The sequence below is a fragment of the Phalacrocorax aristotelis genome, chromosome 3 (assembly GCF_949628215.1).
Source record: "Phalacrocorax aristotelis chromosome 3, bGulAri2.1, whole genome shotgun sequence".
NCBI lineage: Eukaryota > Metazoa > Chordata > Aves > Suliformes > Phalacrocoracidae > Phalacrocorax > Phalacrocorax aristotelis.
This window is the reverse complement of record NC_134278.1, coordinates 26,586,296-26,609,053: the sequence shown is the minus strand read 5'-3', so window position 1 is coordinate 26,609,053 and position 22,758 is coordinate 26,586,296. Positions and strand designations below refer to the sequence as shown.

Here is a 22,758-nt window from a genome sequence, read left to right as displayed (position 1 = left end):
CATGATCAATGATCCATACAAGGGATGTAACAAGGCAACTACCTTGTCAAAATGATACGGGGAGGAGCGGTTAGAGCAAAAAGCAAATAGGCCTCGTTGATGCTTTTTCCCCCCACTCATAAAAGTAGGTTGAAGAAACCAAGATACATCTAAGATGACAGTTTATTGAATTTGGCAGCAGTTCAAAGCTAGAACCTCTTGTCCATGCTGTGCAGAGTTTGCACCCTCTATCTGCATGAGATAAGGGATGAGGAGCACAGACACCTCTCATGGAAATAAAAGTGAACTGATTATTCTTCCTGAGTTTCAGAGGATGCTCTATGCAGGCCCTCAACACAGAAAATAAATATATTCAGTGCAAAACTCCTGTAATAAAGTAAGAAAACTCTGAGACTTAAGGCTGGCAGGTGGCATAAAGGTATTATATTAAAAAATACACTCCATTGAGCCTCTAATGCTTCTCCTGGTATATAATAGAAAAACAAGAAGAGCTGTTCACAGGGACCATCCATGCATGTTAAGTCCACACAAAAAGCTCCACTGAACTGAAAGGTGAGGAGGGTGTGAGGATACCGCCTATGCTGGAGCTAAAGCTTCAAAGCGGATTTTCTCAGTGACAACTGCATCCGGAATTTAGCGTATTTCAGCAAGAAGTAGGAGCTCAGGCAATTTTTAACTTGTCTAATTATAGCATGTTGGTAGCGATACTATAATTATGAGAACAGAGGCACTCATCTATATGCCTAGAAGAGCTTCTGGTGCCAAGGAGAGCTGTTAGCAACGATAAATGTCCCTGGTATACACCAAGCTAATTTAGTTCTTGTTAAAATACATGTAAGGACTCAGACACCTAAGCGGTCCCTGCAGCCGAAACAGTCCCTGTGCAGGAGCAGTAGCTAAAAGCTGTCAGTCCTCAGCAAAAGCAAAGCGTGCTAGCTTCAGCCTGCAAAGATTTAGGCTGATGTACTTCATTTCTCATTTCCAACAGGAAGTAAGAGCACAAACAACTTATTTCTGTGGTTGAAGTGATGTGGTAAGTCATTAAACAGCAGTAACTTGGCATTTCTGATTTCCAGCTGTTTTGTCCTGACACAGAGAAGCCATCCCAGAGATGAAAGGCTCTGGGGACATCCCACAGCAACTGTTCCCACATGGAGGCTGGAAGCGGCAGTGAACAAGCCACAGTGACTGCTCAGAAGTTTTTGGTCCTTGCCATGTTTTAATGAAATATATGATACTAAGTGGGCCCTAAGACAGGAACTTTACAAGGTTGACATGAGCTGAAGGTTCAGAAAGTCTGGAATCACCCAGCTGAAGTGAAGTAGACCTAAGATACTTAATATCCTTTTTATTTTAATAGACAACCTGAAACTAGAGAGAAAGAAACTCTGAGGTGGGATATATGTTACTACTGCTTTTGATTCTAGAAAAATTCAGTGCATAAAATTATACCAACAATAAAATAAATACAGCTACTAGTCCAACCATGCTAAATCTCTTCCTTTTAAATGAGAAAAAGACAATTACAAGAGTACAGAATTCCTCTAAATTTGATTAGATAAAAACTTGGTATTTAAAATTATCAATAATAATGATACATCTATTAGAATTGACACAGCCAAAAAAGCAAATAAAACCAAGTTCAGAAACAAAATATTTTATCACAGAAATAACTGAAAAGATTAACATTAAATGCAAGAGACAAAACTGTAACAGGACTCAAAAAGAGGAACTTGCCTCATTTAAAATGGAGTTAGGCAAGAGAAATAAGAACAGACAAAAAACCAAGGACTGGGTCTCATAATTGTGATATTTTCATAAAAGTGGCTCCTCACAGGTGTAGATGTACCAGCCTTCTACTCAGGGAAGCAGTCAACACAACCCACATCACGTCATCAGCAGCTAAGTAGGATGGATATTGATGTGAGATGCTAGTACGTTGTTTCTGATAATACTGCAATCATGCCATCCTCCTACAGCCTTTTAAATAAACCAATAACAACAAGAAACCCTAATAGTTGTTAGTGAGCCTGTTCAAGTACTAAAGTGAAAATTTGCATCAAAGGACAGGAAACAAAGATTGCAGCAGGCAAATAAACAGGTTTTAGCAGCTTGGAAATGTTATAAATGCAAAAAACAATGTAAGCAGGAAGATGGAGTTAAGATTATAGACCAAATTGTGTAACAGAGGCACAGGAGAAATGTTAGGTGTCATCAAAATAGGTGTAAGGCTTAATGAAAAACCGTAAAACTAAAAGACAGGACTGTAAACTCAAATGCAGTTGTTCATAAAAGAAGAGTCTTTGGAGAAATGTCACCTCAGCAGCATTAAAAAAAAAAAACCTTTTGGAAGAAAAACTAAGTATATTAAAATATTGTTTTCATGCTGAAGTCGGAAGTAGTAATTTGTTATTTTTAGTTTTTGTTATTATTGGTATTTCTTTGGTTAAAAAACTCCTGAGAGAGGCGATGGGTTCAAGAAGAAATTAATGAGACTGACCAAGGCATTGTTTTTAATATAACTTATTTTCAAAAGCGTACATCAGGCTTGTTTCTTTGAACAAGGGCAGCACTGTGGCCCCAGAGCAGCAGTCTCCACTTGAAGCAAGAACCCTTCTCCTTTCCCAGGACCCCACCGCGACCTCCTGTGGACTTTAACACAAGGCCTTGGTTAGCAGTTGCAATCTCAATCTATACAACATTTGGGACATGGTAATCTGTGTGGCTGGGGATGTTCATTTTGGCTGCTAACCTTGCACAGCAGGAATAGTTTAGTATCTTTGGCTGTGCTCAGGAAACTCTCACTGTGCCTAAGGGTAAGGGAGAGGATTTGATCGCCTTTAAGACCTTTGCTTACTTACGCCCCCATGATGAGCCCGTGATGCCTCTCTGGAGAGCTACCAGGATTGTACCCTGTCTTCCCTTAGAGCTCCTTGGGTCATTATTGGAATGATTCCAGTGGGGTGCAACATTTCTATACCCTTCTCCTATCTCCTAAATATATGGGGTCCACTCTGCATGTACATAGTAGGAAAGAGTCCCTGCCCTGAGGAGTTTACAGTGTAAGTGGTCAAAACAGACACAGAGCGAGGGAGGAAGAGATGAATATCCACCATTATTTATCCCAGTGTCTACCTATATCCAGTATTCACAGCTGGGAAAAAAAAAAACGCATTCCTAGGAGAATAAAAGCCAAACCACCCCTCCTTCCCAAGGAAAACCAAACTACTTTTCATCTTCAAAAGCACACTTATGCTAAAATATCCCCTACTCAAAAACTGACTTGGATTGGTGGCTATATCCCCCACCAGAGATTATTCCCAATAGGTGGCAGGGTGCTGTGGTACCTCACAGCCAGGGAACCTACCCAGGCTCCCCTCGCAGCTCTCCTGAGGTCAGCAGCAGGGCTGGAAGCATCAACAGCAGCCACTGGTTTGGGTGGCTCACTTTTCAGCTGCACATCTGCAGAGGGCCCTCTGAAGATGGTCAGGGAGAAGGTGAAAAGCCCTAAAACAACGGTTATTTTGAATGTTTAATCTTTAACTTGACATTTTTTATCAGTTGCCTGTAAAATACATTTCCAGCCTTCCTTCTTCCCAGGCCGTGTGAGCAGAGGTCCCAAGAAGGCTGCAGAGACCACAGGACAAAGGCAGGTCCTGCCTTCCTCGGTAAGAGATGAAACAATCCTTAGAAGTGGGAAAGGATATCTGAGCACTTTATATCAGGCGAAAAGGTTACTCTTGGCTTAGGACATGGGCTGAGCAAGCAACAGAGACAGCACATAGGGTTTGCAGTGAACTGATCTCCTGGGAAGAAGATAGGCAGGGGAGGGCTCAGTGTTGCTGAGGCTTTACTATCTTGCAGGCAAGAAGGGAGGCTTCAGGCTTGTCTGCACAGAGAGTGATCCTGCAATGAAACAGACTTAAAACGGCATGCAGTAGTTTTAACTCAGGACAAATCTGTGAACACCTAAGACTGAAAAAGGAAAGGAGCTACAGCAGGATTTGAGTGCTCTGTAGGGAAACAGCCTCCTCAAAAACTTGACTGCAGTAATGACTTAATAACAATACTGACAGTTCAGGTAAGAGTTGGCACCACAAAGTTCAGCAACAAGGCAATTTGAATGGATTTAATACCTAAAAAATTCCAGTGAGGAATGACAACCATTCAAATTCATGTACATGTTTTCAGATAAATCAGAGCATTTACAAAAAATACTTTCCCTCATCTCTTCTTTTGCATTAAGACAGCATGATTTACTGTTTGCTCTAGGCAGAGAGGTGATGTGATATTTTCTCTCAACAACAGGATTATCTCAAACAGTTTAAGCTGGCTGTGATTAAAGAGAAAGGGATAGGGAGCATGGCAGATGAAAAAGGATACCAAATGCTGCCCTTAACTGCTCCTCCAAACCAGAACATCTAATACTTTCAATGGAAATACAGTGTTGTACTCCTACCAGCTCCATTACACTGAGTAATGCAACAGGTCCGAATCCCAGTTCCACTAGTTTTGAGATAAAGCAGAAAATTGGTGACAGGCTGCAGAGGACAATGATGGGGTTATGATGTTGTTTTAGAAGACTGAACATTGTTTTGAAGGATTAGATGTTGTAATCTGTACAGTAAGTCAACAAAAAGGTACCATAAAAGGAACAAGCAAGGAGCAGGCATCCAATTACTAATGCAAAATAATGCAGTTTATACTTTATTCACTCTACAGTGATTACCATTAGCTGTTATAAAATCACTCTACGGCAGCAGAAGCTCCTTGCTAGATGAAGTGACAATACATTTTCCCCCTCGAAGAGCTTCTAATCTTAACTGCAGATGTGCCCAAATTGCGATGGGAATACCGAAAAGCAGGCAGGAAAAGAGAGAGCAGGGCCAGGCTCCCTGGGGTCGCAGCAGAGCCAGCGGGACAGAGGAGTACCAGGGCAAGATCCGGCCAAGGTCCTTGCCTCTGGGCCGAGACAATCCTTACATCCTGCTCCCTCCCTTGCACCTTGCAACCATCAGCAAAAGCCCCGTATGGGCTAAGGTGGGCCGTGCCTTACCAGAGACCGGGTTTGCCCCAGAGAGAGAGGTGTGGTTTGAGTACAGGGTTCTAAACGAGATGCTCCTGATTGCCACTTCTAATGTAGACACTGACAAAGGGGAGACAGACTGAGGGGGACATGGGCACTACCCACGTGGGTTAGCTGAGTATCTGTGCCGCTGGGTTAAGTGATCGCTTTCTTCATGCCCATTTTGAAAGTATCGGCTCCCTTACTACCTGCTCATTAGAAACACCTCTTAATTCTCCTTGTGTCTTCTATTAGTAGCCCCAGCAGCTGCCAGTGACAGCTGTCTAGCAGTGCCACAGGGGCAAAACAGCTAGTATATAGTGGCAAGATTCCCGGGGCTTGTTATTTTCTCAGCTCGGGGAAGTCAAAGCTTTAGCAGCCAATTGACAACACCAAATAAAAAAGTACATATCCCAAGTAACTAAGTTAAGCGGCATTGACAAGCGTGGACTTTAATAAAATTTTCTCTCTGAGATAACAAGCAGAATGGTGAGAGAGAAAAACATACTAACACTAACAGCAGAGAAAACTTCATAATTATTTGACCTGGATTCTATTTGGCAAGAAACAAAATATTTTGCTATCATGAGACACCATCTGTTCTGCCTCTGGGGTAAACCTGACTCTTAAAATACACTGCAAGTTTGCTGAGTCGGTGCAGGTCTTCAGTCTTAGAAAGTAATCATTTGCCTACCACACTGCACACTGCAGGGAGATGGAAGAAGAGGAAACACAGAAAAGGAGCTGTTGTTAATGTAAAATGTGTGAAATTGGATTAGAATCATAGGGCCAAAAACCTGCCTCCGTTCTAGCTCATGAGAATTTTGCCCTTGATGGCAGAGAGCAAAAAGCACCCTCAAAAGTTAGCAACAGTTTGTAACACGATCATACCTCAGAACAGAGAGTTAGTGTGTTCACACCAGTTTTGTGTTGGAATCTCAAAATGGCAGGTTCATCCAGCCACTTGCTTATGAGAACTGCCAAGTACAAAATCGGGAAGAAAACCCCGGTTGGAAGCTTTTTCTACGAAGATCAAATAGTTAAAAGTCAGACAAAGTTGTAAAAACAGGCTAATTTCAAACACCACATTGATGGACCTTCTACTCCAAACTCTGTTGTCTCCCCCGTGCCCCCACTGACTCTTCACTCCACTTTCAGTTGTTCCAGCTGTTCTTCTCCTACCCATACTCCCAAAACGCTAGCATCTAACCTCTTCCCTTTGCTCACCATTGATTTGGTGAGGAAGACCATATCTGCTGAGGCCTCTTGTCACCTCTGCTGCTGCTACTGCTGCTGCTGCTGCTACCTAGGCTGGGTCACTTAGGGCTCAGCTTTCCCCAGTGCTCAAATTCTTTCTGCCTCTTCTTTCTCGAAAAGCAGGATTACAATAGTCATGAGACACAGGTAAAAATGAAATGCAAGGTATAATTTATTTTAAACCTGTCCTAGCAATCTTTCTGTCTAAATCCCCTAATAAAGTTTAATTGGCCCTTCTCTGAACTCCAGCCTCATTGATCCCACTCTGATAATGAGGTCTCTGAAGCCCATCCTGAGCAAATATACCAGCAGCAATTTCATCAGTGCTCAGTGGAGAGGTCAATGGCGACGTCTTCTCACCTGACAAACTTGCCGATGCTCCAAGAGGACAGGTACAATGCTGAGACTCAGCACATCTGCAGCCCACAATGACATTGGCCAACCTCTGCCCCTCGTTAAATGCCAAAACCCTTGACATTGTTTGCTTAGTTCTCCCAAATGGGTAATTCTGAAATGACACTTCCCACACTGTGACCTTGCTCTTGTTCTCTGACCGATAACAGCATAAGCACTTTGCAGAGGCCAGGAGAGGGAAGAACCAGCAGCTCAGCAGGCAGGCAGGGAGTCTCACGCTGGAGCCAGGCCAGCAAAGCCAAAGTCCCACCCAGATTCATCCTTTCCCCCATCAGCAGTTGCGTCCCCCCTCTCCAGTGCCAGCTGCTTCATACCCTGGGCATACAGAGCCTCGTGAAAACTCCACTGCCAAGTGAGAAGAGCCAGCATCACGGTGGAGGGAGCCGAAGCAGGTCTGTGCCAGCCTCTGGCGGGCTTGGGGCATGCTGCCCTGCCTGCTGGCACTGTGCGGGCAGGGCAGGACACGGTGCGGGTACCCGGCAGCAGCACATCCCTCTCCTGCACAGGGTGCCACTCGCTTCGCAGCTACCACCCGCCTCTCTGCCTATGCTCCATCCCTTTTTGCATCTAAAGTTGCAAATGGCTCTTACTTTTTTATTTTTAAGCCACCAGATTGCGTCTTAATTATTTAAGCATCTTCCAGATTTAGAAAGCTGTTTTGGCGGTGAAAGTAACACTCGGTGCAATCACCTCTCATCAATAAACCATGGAAACAAATGTGTACACCCGTTGGGAAGCAACTTTATTTAAAGCACATTTAAAAGTCAAGTTCAGATTTACAGATGTGAAGAAAGGACCTAATGTTGGTCACATTTCAATGAACTCATGACATTTTAGCTCAGGTGAGAAAAAACGGAATTTGTGCCTTATTCCATTGATGTTGTTAGTAGCAAGATTGCTTGACTCCTCTCAAACGAGAAGGGATGCCTCAGGAACATCCAAAACACAAACCTGGGCAAAGGGCCTTCAGAAGGGTGTACGCTCGCTCGAGAGTTGCGCTGGCTTTCAGGTTTTTTTTCCAAAGTGTAAAAAAACACACAGGCAGGGCAAGTTGTGAGTGCTCATACTTACTGAGAACTGCTACAAAGCCTCAAATCACACAGACAAAAATCATACTGGGATTTGCTCCTTCAAAGAGAAATGGAAATGGAGACATGGGCTTTTTAAATATAAAAAGAAAAAAAAAAAAACAACCCAAACCAAAAAGCAGTCCTATTAACATCTTACTATGATAAAGAAAGAAGATTAAACAAAAAACCATGGCATAGCCTCAATGTCTACATTGGGGGGAGATTTCTTTCTTGTCCCAGTAGAACTTCAGGCAGATAATTTCTGATCCCGCTGGACAAACATGCCTCGTTATCGCGTTGCCTGTTTACAGCCTGGCATCACCCCTGGGGACTGTTTGCACACTGAGCTTCACCCAGGTTAGGTGAGGTTGCAACACGCTGCTCCTGCTAAACGACCGTGGAGGTGGGACCAGCATTATTACTACCCTGGAGAAGCTCCTGGATGCTGGGTTGGCACGGTTAGCCTCGATGGCTCCTCCTGCACGGCTGCCTTCTACAGCTGCAGAGGGAGCTCCAGGAAACCCTTTTTCCTCCAGCTTTCCAAAATTGCTAACTGCTTCCCATTGAGTGCAGGTATTTGATCTTAAATAAAAGCCATGCAAATTGCTGCTCGACTCCTCTCCTTTCCAAAGCAAAGCTGCTCTTTATTTGTGTAACATTTTCATTTAATTAGCAAAGAGATGGAAAAAACTCTTCGGGGGGAGGGGAAATAAAATTAAAAGGTCATCTTCCAGCACAAAGGACTATGTGAGAGAGGGAACGAAGCAAACCGCTTTCTTCACACAGGCCATGCTAACGCCAAGGCTCCCTCGCTATTCCCCGTTAGGCTGTCACGGTAATGAAGCACCTGGAGTGGGTACAGGGGACCTCCGCAGCTGAGCGTCCCGGTTGTTGAAGAGGAGCCACGGATGATACTTTGAGATTCCTTCCTCAGACATCCCACACTGTGGGGACAGGCTCAGCGTATGCATCTAAATTATGCAACAAAACTTACATGACCGAGTTCAAACTCTATGTATTTATCGCACCCAGAACTTATATCCAAGGACGTTTTAGTGTTGCAAAGCCCGTTCCTCAAAACAGAAACAGATCAACTTGCGTTTGCCTGCGGCCTTTAACAAAGGCATGTGGCTCATCTCATTGTGATGGTCTTTAATTACATGATCCCAGGCTGTTTTTCACGGGCGCCTCCTGCTCCCACCGCCTGGGCTGGAAAACCCTCCCGCTCGGTGTTTCCTCCCGCCCCCACGAGTGGGCGCGGGGCCGGACCCGCCGCGGGGGCTCACACCCTCCTCCCGCAGCCGCCGGCCCCAGGTGCCGGCGCTGCCCTCGCCTCAGCCCCCGCGCAGCGCGATCCCCCCACCCTGCTCGCGAACCTTCCGCGCCCGCCCGATTGGCTCCCGGCGGCCGTGACGTCATAGCACACCCCTCCTCCGCTGCCCGTTAGCCCCCCGCACCACTGTTACGTCACAGTCAGCCCACGGCCGGCTGGGGGGCGGGACCCCCCGCCCCGCGCCCGCCCCCGGCCCCGCCCCCGCGGCGCCGCAGCGTGACAGAGCCGGCCGGTGCCCGCCCGCCGCCCCCAGCGCCGCCGCCGCCAGGTAGGGCCGCGGCCACGGGCGGGCGGGAGGGACGGAGGACAACGCCTGGGCTCCTCGCCCGGCGGCGGGATGCGGCGCGGCCGCCCGGGCCTGGAGGAGGAGGAGGAGGAGGAGAAGGAGAAGGGAGGGGGGCAGGCGGGGGCCGCCGCTCCGCGGGACGCGCAACAAGTGCGGCGGCGGGCTCGGGGCGCGGCGGTGAGCGGCGGGGCCGCAGCCGGCAGCGGCGGGCGGGCGGGCTGGCGGGCCGGGGGAGCGAGGGATGGGACGGGACGGGGCGGCGGAAGGGCCGGGGCTCTCTCCGGGAGCGTCTTTTCGCGGTGCAGTTAGTCAAGAGCATGATGCAATCTGGCATTGCCATGGCTACTGCATCTCCGGGCGGCGGCGGCCCCTTCTGCCGTGGCGGAGCGCGGAGTCGGGAGGGAAAATAGGGGCAGGAAAGGGGGGAACCCCCCCCCCCCCCCGGCTGCGTTTAACGGCGGGGAAGCGGCCCTGGGCTGTGTGCTGCCTCCCCGGGGGGGGGGGGGGGGGGGGGGGGGGGGGGCTGAGCGCCGCTACGGCTCCAAACAACAAAAAACCCATCCCTGACCCCGTCCCCCCTACCCCCGCGGTTGTGCGTGTGCATCACCACGCGAGGTGGGTGGGCACGCTGCGCCCCCGGCCCCGCCGGTGGAGATGCTGGACCGGGCGGGAGCAGCCCCCTGGAGAGGGGGCTTGCAGGCTCCGGACGGAACAGTTCTGCTGCTTCTTCTTTCTTCTTCTCCTTCTTCTTCTCCTTCCCTGAGGCCGTACTCCTGCTCGCTGCCCCTGACCGCGTTGCTGGTTTAGAAATGGAACCGCTGGTACGGTAATTCCTGGGTTTGCCTGCGGGACAGGGCAGGCGCCACATGGAACCAGCGCCGTGGAGATGTGCAGTGCTTCTAAAAGGTGCCTACCCGTTTCAAAATCTAGGTGTTTTTAAATTAGGAAATAAGTAGAAAAGGAAGGGCACGCGATAGAAACGTGTCACCATGTCAGTCGCGTGTGCAGCGACTTTCTTAAAAACTTTACGACTTTGCTTTTATCTCCCTTCCATCTCCTGGAAAGCCTCGGGCATCAGCAGCATTAGAGGTTGGCAACACTCAGGGTTATGCGGAGTATGTCCTAGGCGATTTAAGTGTTTTCTCCTTCCCTGCCTGCTCTGGCTGCTTTTCTGCCCTCCACCCCCCCCCCCCCGCCCTCCCCCCCGCCTCCCAGGGAACACGGCAGCTGAGGATCCGACTCCGGAGAGCTTTCCGCACAGATCCGTGCTCGAAATCTGCAGACAGAAGGCCAGTTTTGCAGACCTGGGCAGGAATAGTAAAACCTTGGCTTGCTCAGCAAGAAGGGTTCGCGGCAGATGACAAGAGGCGTTTCTCCCTCCAGCAGCTGGGTGTATTGCCCGCTCCACGCTTGAACGGCGGTGCCCCGTATGGCTAATATCTATTCTCGGTGCTTTGGGTGATGTCTGGGGCTGTGGCATTTGGGACCACGGTGAAAAACGTGAGCAAAGAGCTCAGCCTGCTGCTAGCGACGACGAGGGAAAACAAGGCAGGGGCACGGCTGCAGTTAGGATGCTTCCAAGCAGGAAGTTTCCAAAACCGCTCTGTGTAAATGGAAACACACCCTGCAGTTGAAAACAGAGGAGGGCAAGCATGCAGGCATCTCTGGTGGTGGCACAGCCGTTCACTGGAGTTTTGGGCCAGATCGCTTCCAGGGTGAGGTTATATCTGCAAAAGCAGCTCTCTGCCGGGGACCCGGCAGCTGCGGGCCTGCCATAAGCGGCCGGCTTAAATTATTGCTGGTGGCCCTGGCTGGGTGGAGGGTTTTGCAGCTGTCAAGTTGTAGATGCGGGCTAGCGGTGTTGCTGCATCAGTATTAAGCTGCTAGCATAGAAGGAGGGGTTTTATTTGGTTTTAATATGATCTTGTGAATAACGCTGAAGAGTTTTGCAATAGAACTCTGATATTTTACTCTAAGCCCTCCTCGTTTCTTCGGTGTAGTTGCAGCCTGAGATTTTTCTCTGCTGTTAGAAAACTCCATAGCTAGAGATACATACCCATGTGTCCTCACCACTGCTTAACAGAAGTTGAAGCTGCGTCAGGGAGTGTGCCTGTGGCACTCACGGTCATCTGATGCTGTTCAGCAATGAAAGCTGGAGTTTCTTATAAAAGTGTTTATGTATTTGGGGTGCACTAGCCATAATCTCTTTTCAGAGCAGCGAATAGCCAAGGCACGTACGTACTCTGCCTGGGGGGAGCTGTACTTGCACGCACAGATTGAGGATTTTCCTTGAAAGCTTGTGGTTCCTGGAGATGGCTGGGGTCAGCTGGGTGGAAATCCCTTTCCAGCTTTTCATGAACTGAGGAGCAGATGAAAGTGATCATCATGCTGAGTTTGCTGAAGTCAGGAGTGGGTTTGCCCTCAGAGATGCTGTTGCCAGCTGACGTGGGTAAAGGACGTTAAAAGACGTGAGAATTTTGCTTGATTTTGCTTGATTTTACTTAATTTTGTGCAAGGTACATGTTACATATGAAATGCGGGCTGGGCTGGAAGCCCTTAGGGACTTTGTTGTGCTTTTTATGCATAAGTAGCTAAGTGAATTTATCGTAAGTGATCTGACTTAAGCCTCCTGTATTTTAGCATTCAAATGCAACCAGAGAGAGCAGCAGTGAAATTAATATGCCATGGAGCTTTGTCTTGTAAGGAGAGGAAGAGCCTGGCTGTTGGTCTGTTTGCCTCGCTGTGCTCTTTAAAAAGCGATTGCACTTCGTGTGGTTTAGTATCTTTTACATACCAGCAGCTGATCAAATGAAGTGTCTTTGACTAAAACTCATGCATATTTGGTACAGAAATATAGCATTGTTAAGGATACTTAGTTTATGTGCTGTCTGACCAGTCTCTAGGTATACTTATTACAGTATTTTTAGTAAGCTGATGTTGTCTTTAAATTTCTGAGCAAGAATTCCTCTTGTTGCATTCCTCGCCTTTAGTACAGTCAGTTGAAATAAAATATTTTGAATTCTCTAGTCTAATCTCTTCTTTCTCTGCTGACCTTCATTTTGTGTTGTTTACAAGAGGAATTAACTTGGAGGAGATATGATTAATGTAACAAAAAATATGTAAATTGGAAATACCGTAAATCCATCAGGCCTCTGGGCAGCACCTTTAATTGCTCATTCTTTTGCGACTTGCTAGGATTTTTGGAAATATGTTTGAAGATTCAGGTTTTTGGAATGATGGTGGAACTGCCCGTATTTTAGGATTTCAGGTTGACCTGGTGCACAAGTCCTGCAGCCACAGGTGGAAAGCCTGGTGCTGAGAGTGATCCAGAGCTGCCCCTTTGGGAGCAAGGAACATTCCTTGTAAGTGATATTCAGCTGGTAATTGGTTAAATGCTCTCAAGTACTGAGCAGACCTCATTCCTTCACCTTCCTCTTTTTTTGGGCAGCAAACGTTGCAACATCAAACACTTCTGTTTCTGCTGAGCTCAGGGAAAAACCCCACCCATACAGATCAAGGTGGTGGTGCCCACAGCTTAAAATGCACGTCTTCTAGAGGCCTCAGCAGTCCTTGCTCAGACGCAGATGAAGCAAGTGCCCCAATTAATGCCATCTGCGTCCTACCTGAGACAAACCTTGGAGCAAAACATCAATTGCATACGGATCCATGTTAGATCCATGTTAGAGCAGTGTCATGCCTCTGTGTCCTGTTGTCCCTGCCGTCCCTCTAGGAACTAGCACTGAAAGGATGTCACCGACGAGTGTTTGTCCTTGCTCCTGCCTGCTGCTGCCTGATGGGCTGGGTGGGAGCAGTGTGGTGGTGTGGGGCAGCAATCAGCAGGAGGGTGGGCTTGGTGGCATTTTGGGCATCACCTTGCTGCCAGCACAGGAGATGGCTTCAGCAGTGCTCTGCTTGCTGCCTGGCCAGGGGTTCCTGCCGCCGCGGCAAGAAGCCAGAGCTCCCATGCCACATGCAGAGTTGTCTCCTGGGATGGGTTGTGTCGGAGAGGCTTCTTTGGACTGGGAAAGCCTTTTGGAGCAAATGGGCTCTTGGTGGTGCAGGGTTTTTATTCCATATATTGAAGGTTTGTTCTCTGACTTCTCACAAGTTGAGGCAGGGGTGCTCTTTCACTGCTGAGGAGGAGAGCCACAAATACTTCTACCTATTATTTCTTGTAATTTTTTCCTCCCATGAGCAGCAGAGAGTCTTGAGATGGGTCACAAGCAAACTCTGTTGCCTCTTCAAAGCTACTAAAGCTCCTCTTAGATTTGGCAGCTCTTTGTATAGGTCATGAAGGCATGTGTAGGTAGGTGATGGTGCTGTTTGGTATAGCGTCCCCTGCGTAACTGAACAACTTGCTCTTGCTCATTTTCTCCTCTTAATCTCGGTCTTCGTCTGTTACCTTCTTTCATTGCCATGTCTGAAATTAGTCTTACAGGGGTGAGATCTACAAAGCTGTTCAAACAAAATTATGTTCTTCCAGGATGCAACATCTGCTTTTGAAAGCTGTTTGACTATATACAGACGTAAGAAATTGGTGCTTACTGCATGCCAGTCAGAGCACACTTCTCTCTGTGCATCCAAATACTTCACAAAACTGACAATAATCCTCGTAATGTGTAGCCACTTTGTCATGCGCAATGTAGTCGCTAATTTGTTTTGTGATTCTAAAATGTGTTGAAAATGCAGAAGGTGCCTGCAGTCCAAATGGTTTATGCATGCTAGCATTGGAAACACTTTTTTCCCTTAGATGGAAAATCACACACAAGAAAAAATCAAAAGGATGATCACTGGATTACATAGAAGTTAGTCTGTTTAAAAACTTGCTTCCAGTTCAAATTGCTTTGCTATGGCCTTTCCTAAGGCTGTTTAAATTCGGTATTGCAGCAATACGGTTAAGAGGGCATTGCTTAGGCTGACATCCCTGGGGCTCCTAAGTGCTGTTCGGTAAAAGTGGTTTATATCTGGGTTCCTGAGGGCACTGAAACCTGTTCCCTGGGTCTGACAGAACAGCAGTTACATCTCTGTTTGATAAAGGTATTGCAAACAGTGACCTGGATTGGTTTTTTTGACTGACAAATCAAATAAATGCCGCCTGCAGTCTTACTATGGAGATAACTTGTAGAGTTGCTGTGGACTGTGTATGCAGTGGCTCTCTCCTGGATATGTTTAATGAAATGAATCTCTTAAAATTTATTGCCTTGGTTTCTCTGTGTTTTGGCATTTAGGACACGTTATCTTACAGGGTAAATAAAAGCACAAGAGCAAACTTGTACAAAGTATGTGGTTGGTAAATGCTTTCCTGCTGTGTTCAATGCATTGGAGTATTATTTAATTTCCTTGATGAAATGGTTGACTCATCTGAAACACAAAGCATCGAGCATTTAGAAAGCACAATGACAGTCTAATAAATGCCCTTACCAGGTGTAGAGATTTTACAGATGCATGCTACTTATGCTTAACTCAGTGATGTGAATTCAGAGTTGGTCTCAGCATCCCATTGCATCTGGGTACTTTGCATGCCCTTATTAAAGCATTATTGGCTGTAGAGGTTGTACTTAATTAACAATAACTATGTTGATGACCAACAGCATACTGAGCAGGTAGAAATATAAAAATCTTCCACAAACCTGAATTTATGCTAAAGTTGTCTGGATTTAATTGACCTCCGTGTCAAAGCTTCATACAGAACGTTTGCCTGCCAAGTGAGATGCTGTAGGTGATGACTAAATGCGCTGAGTTGCACTGATGTTTACAGGATAAAAAACTTGCTTGTGCAAAGCTACAGTAAACAGGGAATAAACATTTTTTTTTTTTTCCTGTTTTTTAAAATTCTCCCCTGCTCTTTGATCCCTATGTAACCCTACCCTTTGAGATACTGGGTCAGCGATTTGAATAAAGGGAATATCCCTCTTCTGTTATCACTTGGAAGTGCTCTTCTTCCTCTGTGACCTTGAGAATACTCTTTCTCTTCTTGCTGCCTGTCTTTGCTGTGACTGGAGGGTAATTGCTTTCTTCCTATGTGCAAGTTCAGGCTCTCTGCTGTACTACATAGACTTGATTTCAAAAAGGACATAGTCTTGATTTCAAGTAACACTCCAGCTTTTAAGGCATATGTGTGCTGATTGATGTTTCTGTTGGTGTCATGGTTCTTAAGGCTGTTACCATTGTTAGATGAAAACTAACAAGTATTAATTTGCAGAATAATTTAGCTTATTAAACTGAATACACCTCAAAGTATCTTACGGTTTTAGGCCATACTTTTAGCTAATTAATTCATAAGCATGCAAGTTTGCATTGCTGCCTGTTTTGCTCTTTTTTTTCTTTTTTACTTCTTTTTTTTCCTCCCCTGACTTTGCAGTTACAAACTTGCTGGGAAGCTTTAAGATTAAGGCAGTGTTTCTGCTGTGCCCTTGTTGGCTAAGGAGCCCCTAGCAAGTGCTAGTTATGGGAAAATGCCTTCTTCTCTTAGATGCTGTATGGTGGCGGGTTTGGAGCAGACTGCAGCTTGGCAGAGGAGCTCCTCTGCCTGTGCTGCCTTAAAACCATGGCATCTGTATTCAGATAGAGGTCTTGAAGATCAAATCAGGGCTTGAAGCTTTTAGAAATGAGCAAAAGAAATCTACTTGTACACTACTTTATCAGTTGTCAACATAGGGGTCTAGTTCTTGAGCTGGTCCTGTGTCCTAAGGTTTGGTTTCACTTGAGATGATGAAACTTTGGGAAACTACAGACCTTTATACCTTAATCTTTATAGGATTCCCCTCAGATATGCTATTTCTATATACATATTTTAATCAGAAAGCTTCTGTTAACCTTTTCCTGTAGGATTATCTCCAACTCCCAGGTGGCTTTTAAAAATGCTGATGTTTTGAATCATCATTTTGAGAATCATCTCCTAGCCAAACAATAGGGAGAACCTTTGACTTAAGTAACAATAACTAAACCTTTAACCAGTTAGGAGGATGACATTCTCCAATGTTCAGCATTGCCCTGCCCTTCAGAAAATGAAACTCATGAAACCTTTTTGCATGCCGAAGTTCAAATGGCATGCTAGTTGAGGTGCATGGCACGTGTGCTTACTGAAAAGCATCTATGTGTCAGTTCATTCACGTGGCTGCTCGCAGGCTTTTGAGCAAGACCTCACGTGGTAGCTGCAGGACAATGTTGGTAGAATCACAGGAATCTGGATTTGGCTTTGAAGGACACAATCAGAGTTAGTTGTGCTTGCATTTTTATGTATATGCTTATCTGGATTGCAGGGCAGCAGATGCTTATGGTGAATGTCTGATTCCGGTTTGGTGCTTCATTTCTCTTGTGCAGCACTGGTGTGGAGAGGCTGCTCTTAGCTGATTACAGACCCTGTGACCTGGTGCAAGTTCTCAGCTCTTTGTCCTAAATTAGGGTCGTGCATTTATCCCTTGCATCAAATATTTGTCCCCCAGTTCACAGTGGCCTTTCAGCGTGTTGTTAAGCTTTACATTAGTCTTCTGAGCTTGACTATTGCATGCATGAAGCCTCATTAATGGGGAAAATACCTGCATTTGTTAATGCAGTTCAGAATTTTTTTAATTAACATATGTGATACAGTGACAAAAAGTAAGCTGCTAGCCCAACAGGCCTGGCCACTTACAGATTTTTCTCTGCCTCTTTAACAACCTTAAGCAGAAAAGCCTCTTGCAAAAGATTTGAGCAGGTTTTTCATATTTTATTGAATTCTGACTTGCATGCTACCCAGAAGGCACAGTGTACAGCACGGTTGCCTCTGCAGCCTCTCGTTTGCTCCAGCTACAGCAGAGGTGACTGGGCTTGCCTGGCCTCAGCCGCCAGACTTGACCATGGGCTGGGAAATTTTGGGTGGGTGTCCCCATCACCTTCTGCAAGAGGCTAAAACGCAGCATAAGGGCTAGAGAAAAACACAAGTGTGAGGGAACACCAGCCATATAAAGGGTGGCAGACCCATTACGTAGAGATGGAGAGAGATGACACTAAGCAAGTCAGTGATGAGTACTTTGAGGAGGTTTTGAGGTTTTGCAAGTTTCTTTTTCTAAAGGGCAGGGCAATGCTGAACATTGGAGAATGTCATCCTCCTAACCGGTTAAAGGTTTAGTTATTGTTATTTAAGTCAAAGGTTCTCCCTGTTGTTTGGCTAGGAGATGATTCTCAAAATGATGATTCAAAACATCATGAGGACAAGTTTGGCAAACCTTGTCTGCTCAGTTTAAAATGAGGAGGAAAAAAAAATAATAATACAGGTAGTCACGGAAAGGCTACCATGTTTCAGTGTAGATCATTGCCCTGCCTAATACATGAGCTGCTGCTGCTGCTTCTACTTGATTATAGGTAAAAAGTTTGCATGGGCGTAAGCCATTTTCAGAGCCAATGGCGGTGTTGGGATCACTTGCACGACAGTTTTAAATGGTTGTAGCTCTGTCCTCGGGTTTTACAGCCTTTGTTAGGTTCCCAAGTAATTCTCCAGAGGCTATACTCGGTCTTCTACTTTTACTTGACAGTTCCTGGAACCTCTAACTTCCCTACCCTTCTGCCCTTTCAAAACCATTGTCAACTTCCTTTGAAGCAAGCAAAAGCAGGCTGCATGTCTGGCATGCCTTGTAGAAGAAAAAATAACATCCTTTGGTACTTCTTTGTATTGATTTCTTGTTCTATCACCACTAAGTGGTTGCATTAAGGTACAGGAAAGGACCGCTAATGTTGTTTTCAAAGGTTTTTCTCTCATTTTTGAAGTCCGTCTAATTGGCTTGTTCCTTCTGAATTCAGTGCAGAGCTCATTTAGATAAGATATTCAAATCTAAACTCTAGCTGAGCAATTGCAGAGCCATAATGAATTTCCAGTTGCGCAGGCTGAAGACTTCTTGGTTTCACAAAACACATCTGGCTTAAACGATGCACCAACATGGGTATCAGTTGCATATAGCACAGTTCAGTTTTCTAAATGTTTGTGGGAACTGGCTTTGTGTTTTAAAATATACGTTTAGGAAGCTGTTAAAATACAGATATGAGTCCTGAAGGATGCACTTGTTGAGAAGATGGAGATGTCGCCAGGTTTTAACCACTGGTTACAGTGTATGAAAAATTATCATCTCAGAGTGAGTGCTTTACATCCTTTAGTGCTGTGTTGCCTCCCAAGGAGAGATGTATGGCCTTGGGAGGAGGTGACTGTCTTTGAACCTACAGCGATGGGGCCTTTAAGTGAATTGTCAACTGCATGTGTGAAGGAGCTCAGCAGTGGAGTTAAGGGGTTTTCCACCCCTCTCCCCACTTGTTTTTTTTCCTTGCTGTTCCTTTTCTCACTTTCATATTTCTCTCTGTATCTATTTTTCAGACTTTGCCTTTTAAAAGCTTATTCACCTGGTGCCCTGGGAGGTTATTTTGCAGAACAGAGGAGCAGGGCTGGGTTTTGGGCTGAACTGATGAAGGAGCCCTAATCAGCCATCAGCAGCTCTGACACGTCCCTCCTTAGAGCAGCATCGCTCTGTCAAGACCCCTACCAAATCCCCACATAAGCTGTCAGTCATTAATGTGAGAGCAGAATATTAACCAAATCTGGTTTACTTATTTTTTTCCTGCTTCTGTTTCTCCACCACATACCAGTTCCTGTGTGAGGCCATGAACTTGGGCATTTAGCTTCCCTGGTTCAGAATAACAGGTCTATTGAAATTAAGAGTCCCTTTGCTGCTGTTTTAGAGATGACACGTCTCTGTGGAGGGCTTGTATTCCAGGGAGATAAAAACATTGTGGAAAAATAGCCTCCAACTACTGGAATTGTCTTTTGATATTTTAAAAATTGGTTCATGAAAGAGTTTTTTTTCACAAAAGCATGTTTTGCTTTTGGCACGGAGTAAAAATAGAGCCGTGGTGGTGGCAAGATTCCGGAGGGGGAAACTTTCGGAGAGCTGCCAACGTGAATAAGCAGTTTCATTGCCTGAAGCATCATTCTGTATTCTACACAGTCTGTTCAAACCCTATAAGAAAAAGGTGCACTCAGAATGTAAAGTTTGAGTTTACCTGCTGAGCAAGCAACTTTTAATATATTACCACCCGTATAATAGATGTGCACAGTTTTACTGTAGAGGCGAAAAAGCGTGGCTTTTGCCCATTGCTCTGAGAGTCGCTTTACAAGTGTGGCTGATGAAAGCAACTTAATTCTTTCCTGTCTTTCACTCCGTGCAAAATACAAGCACTTATAAAATACACTGTAAGTTAGGTTTTTACTTTGCTGCAAGCAGCATAGTAAAGGAGAAAGTTTTATTTTCCATGTGTAAATCACTTTCTAATTATCTAGCAATGTGTTTTTCTCATATAACGAATTTAATTATAAGCTTTGGGCATCAAGTAAAAATGTTTGGTGTTATCAGAAAATCAAACTTCCCATTGAAATTTAGTATTAGGCTACTGCACTCAAGGTGTGTCTCAAATCTTACAGTATAACATGCTTTAAGGCTGAGAATTAAAGGGGGTATGGGATGCTTCCCCTCTATTGTCAAGGTCCCCAGCTGCAGGCTGACCAGTGTGTACTAAGAGTTTCTGGTCATATTCACTGTCTGTTCAGCTTTTTGTTTCAGTCTTTTTCTGTGTGTTTCTTTTCATTAGCTCTGTTTCTGCTGGAATATTTTTGCTGTGTTTAGATTGAATAAAACATTCAAGCTGCCTTTTTTTGGAATAAATCTGTTGTTGGTCTCCATCTGTTGAGTCCTGCCCTCTCAGTTTTCAAGACAGGAAGGAGCAGCACGTCTTAAGCTGTCTCCTTTTGTGTTCTGACCATTTATGGGCTTTTTGTTGTTGTTTGCTTTTTACAGTGCAATAATTTGTCAGTTCATGCTGTTATGATTACATTTCAGAAATCTCTGTAAGTTAGCTATGTGTGACATCTGTGTGACAACGTATCCTGTGTGACCTTCTGTTGTTTCATGTTTTCTTTCTGCAATTCTTGCACTTTTCACTAGAACCATTCCTATATGTAAAATGATGTGTATGCATTGCACTTTATTTTGGCCTTCTCTTAAGAGCGTTTTAGAATTCTGCTTTAAAAGTTCTGCATCTTTTTGTCTGTTTTGTTTACCTTTCTTTTTGCTATGGTCTTGGTTTCTTGCCGGGTACAATGACATGGCATTGCTCAGCTTCAGTTAGGTGAGACCTCTTTGTCACCCACATGCCTGTCTCATGCTGGTGCTTCTCCTGCAGTAAATCCGGTGGTGGGATGGACCCATATGAAAGCTGATCTTCTTGCTTGGTTTATTTTTGGGGCTACAACGTCCCCCTGCTTCTCTCTACCTGGGCAGGGTGGAGGATAGGGAGGGAATGAAAACACCCCTTGCAACAGTGTCAAATCTGTTCTTGGTTGCTTCTGATCACCCCACGTGCCCTGGGCATGGTTTTATAGCTACGGACCTGGCTGAACGGAGTTGAAGTGAGGGTAAGGAGATGCAGTAGCTGTCAGCCTGAGGCTTACTGGTGGGCATGAGCCAGCACCGTAACAAGCATGAGCAGGAAAAATGCCTGTATGGAGGGGAGCTTCTCATCTTTAGGGACAAGTAAGTTGCTGAAGACATGGTTTCAGAGAGACTCTGCACAAGCAGCAAGGCAGAACAGGTGTATCTGGTACCCCCTTCTCCAAGGGACTGCTGCCCTGCGGAGGGCAGGTGAGCTGCAGGGTGGGGGAGGAAACTTCTTGCCTGCTGCTTGTGTGGGTATTGGTTTGTCCCTGTATTTAAAGCACGTATAATATAGTGAATTACAGTATCCACACTGCCTTTGATCTGGTGCTTTTGAAAGTGTGATGCAAATGCAGTAAAACCTTCTGCGTCTTGGCACTAAAGCTGGGGATTCAGTCTAGCTGGGTTCTTTGCTGGAACAGGTTTTAACAGCAGTAGGATTTCCACCACACCAGGAGTTTGTTGCCTCTTACTGAAATAAAAGTGGCTGCATTTTGGAGGAAATGGACTGACTTTGCTGGAATTCCCTACATGACTTCTGCAGGTGCCTGAATTTTTTATATTATGAGCTTGTAGAAGACAACTGGACAGTTGCCAGATGTGTGGACAGTGTGGGTTTTTTTCCTCCAGTAGTCTATTTAAAGTTCATAGAAACAGTCAATGATAAGATCACACCGAGCTTTACCACTACAATATTTCCTTTTAATTGTTGGTTAGTCTTTCTGCCCTTAAAACAAAGAATAAAACAGAAGAAATTGCAGTAATCACCTCCTGGAGCAGGGTCTTCTGATGAAGGAACGTTGAGGAAAGTACTGCCAACATCAAACCAACGAAATATACAGGTAGAAATGCTTTCTTTTCTAACCACTTTAGGAGTCAGTCATCGTTTTCAGGGGGCCTTGTTACAGCCATGATTTGGTATTCTGAAACTTACTGATTCTCAGCAGCCGTTGGTTTGTCATGGGTCTGGTGCAGGCAAGGACCCACTGGGCTTTTCAACCCTGAGTTTCTGTAACAGAAATGCCATCAGCTGGCTGCATGGTTTTGGCAGCACTTCGTTTAGATGTGCCAAGTGCTGTACAAGGGAAAGGTGGGGAATGATCCGATGGATGCGTATGTAAGAAATCTCCTGTCACATCATCTTCTGCCCCTATACCAGGATGTGCAGTCTTCACTCTCAATATTCCTTGTCCATCCTGGGCAGGAAGAAAACAAGGTCGAAATCTTGCCTTACATAGTGTTAACTCCTTTATCCTTTGGAAAGGAGACGAGATCTTCAAAAGTGATTGCTTTTCTGAATGATGAGCCTATTATTTTTGTACTGTTTCGAAGGCAGGGGTTTAACAGCGTGCCTACCAGCAGGGCTTTGTCCTGAGCAGCACGATGCCATGGCATAACAGTTGTACCTGAAGTAATATTTTTCTTCTTTTCTCTTAATTCTCAGAATGGTGGTAAAAGGAACATTTTTTGGTACCATTTTCTATTTAAAGCTAGCTGTCATTTGTACTTGCCTGACTTTTTTTTTTTTAGTACTGGTCACTACATACGCTTGTACTGTCTGGCATGATGTTTAGCATCTTAAAAATGAAGGCACCAAGTATTGGTGCAGCTGCAGCTGTACAGAATTAACTCGTGTCTCATGGGGGTACAGCAGGAAAATAGAAAAGTTCTAAGATTGACTTGTAGTGTGGCTGGCCGTATGAAGAAACGGCAGCAAGGCAGGCCGTGGTGTGCATTTACAGTGTCAATATGCTTCTTTTCTTCCTTTAGGTAAAAGTGTAGAAATTCACTTCACTTTTGTTGAGGAATGTAACTAATTCAGTGTAGTACATGTATTTTTGTGCGTTAGGGCCTACCAGGGAATTTCACTTCTCCCATTG

At 45.3% G+C, this 22,758-nt stretch overlaps 1 protein-coding gene across 5 annotated transcripts in view; it reads left to right on the top strand.

Moving 5' to 3' along the window:
* Positions 1 to 9,325: 9,325 nt before the first annotated feature.
* ELOVL5 (ELOVL fatty acid elongase 5) overlaps positions 9,326 to 22,758 on the top strand; it is a 38,349-nt gene continuing 24,916 nt past the window's right edge. Inside the window, exons 1-2 of one of the 5 annotated variants that reach the window (XM_075086970.1) lie at positions 9,350 to 9,407; positions 10,190 to 10,331. In XM_075086970.1, coding sequence (XP_074943071.1) covers positions 10,292 to 10,331 — 40 coding nt within the window. In that variant the 5' untranslated portion in view covers positions 9,350 to 9,407; positions 10,190 to 10,291. Of the gene's footprint in view, positions 9,408 to 9,479; positions 9,603 to 10,189; positions 10,332 to 10,645; positions 10,853 to 12,683; positions 12,788 to 22,758 lie in introns of those variants that run through there. The other 4 variants (XM_075086972.1, XM_075086973.1, XM_075086975.1 and 1 more) reach the window with 4 other exon arrangements.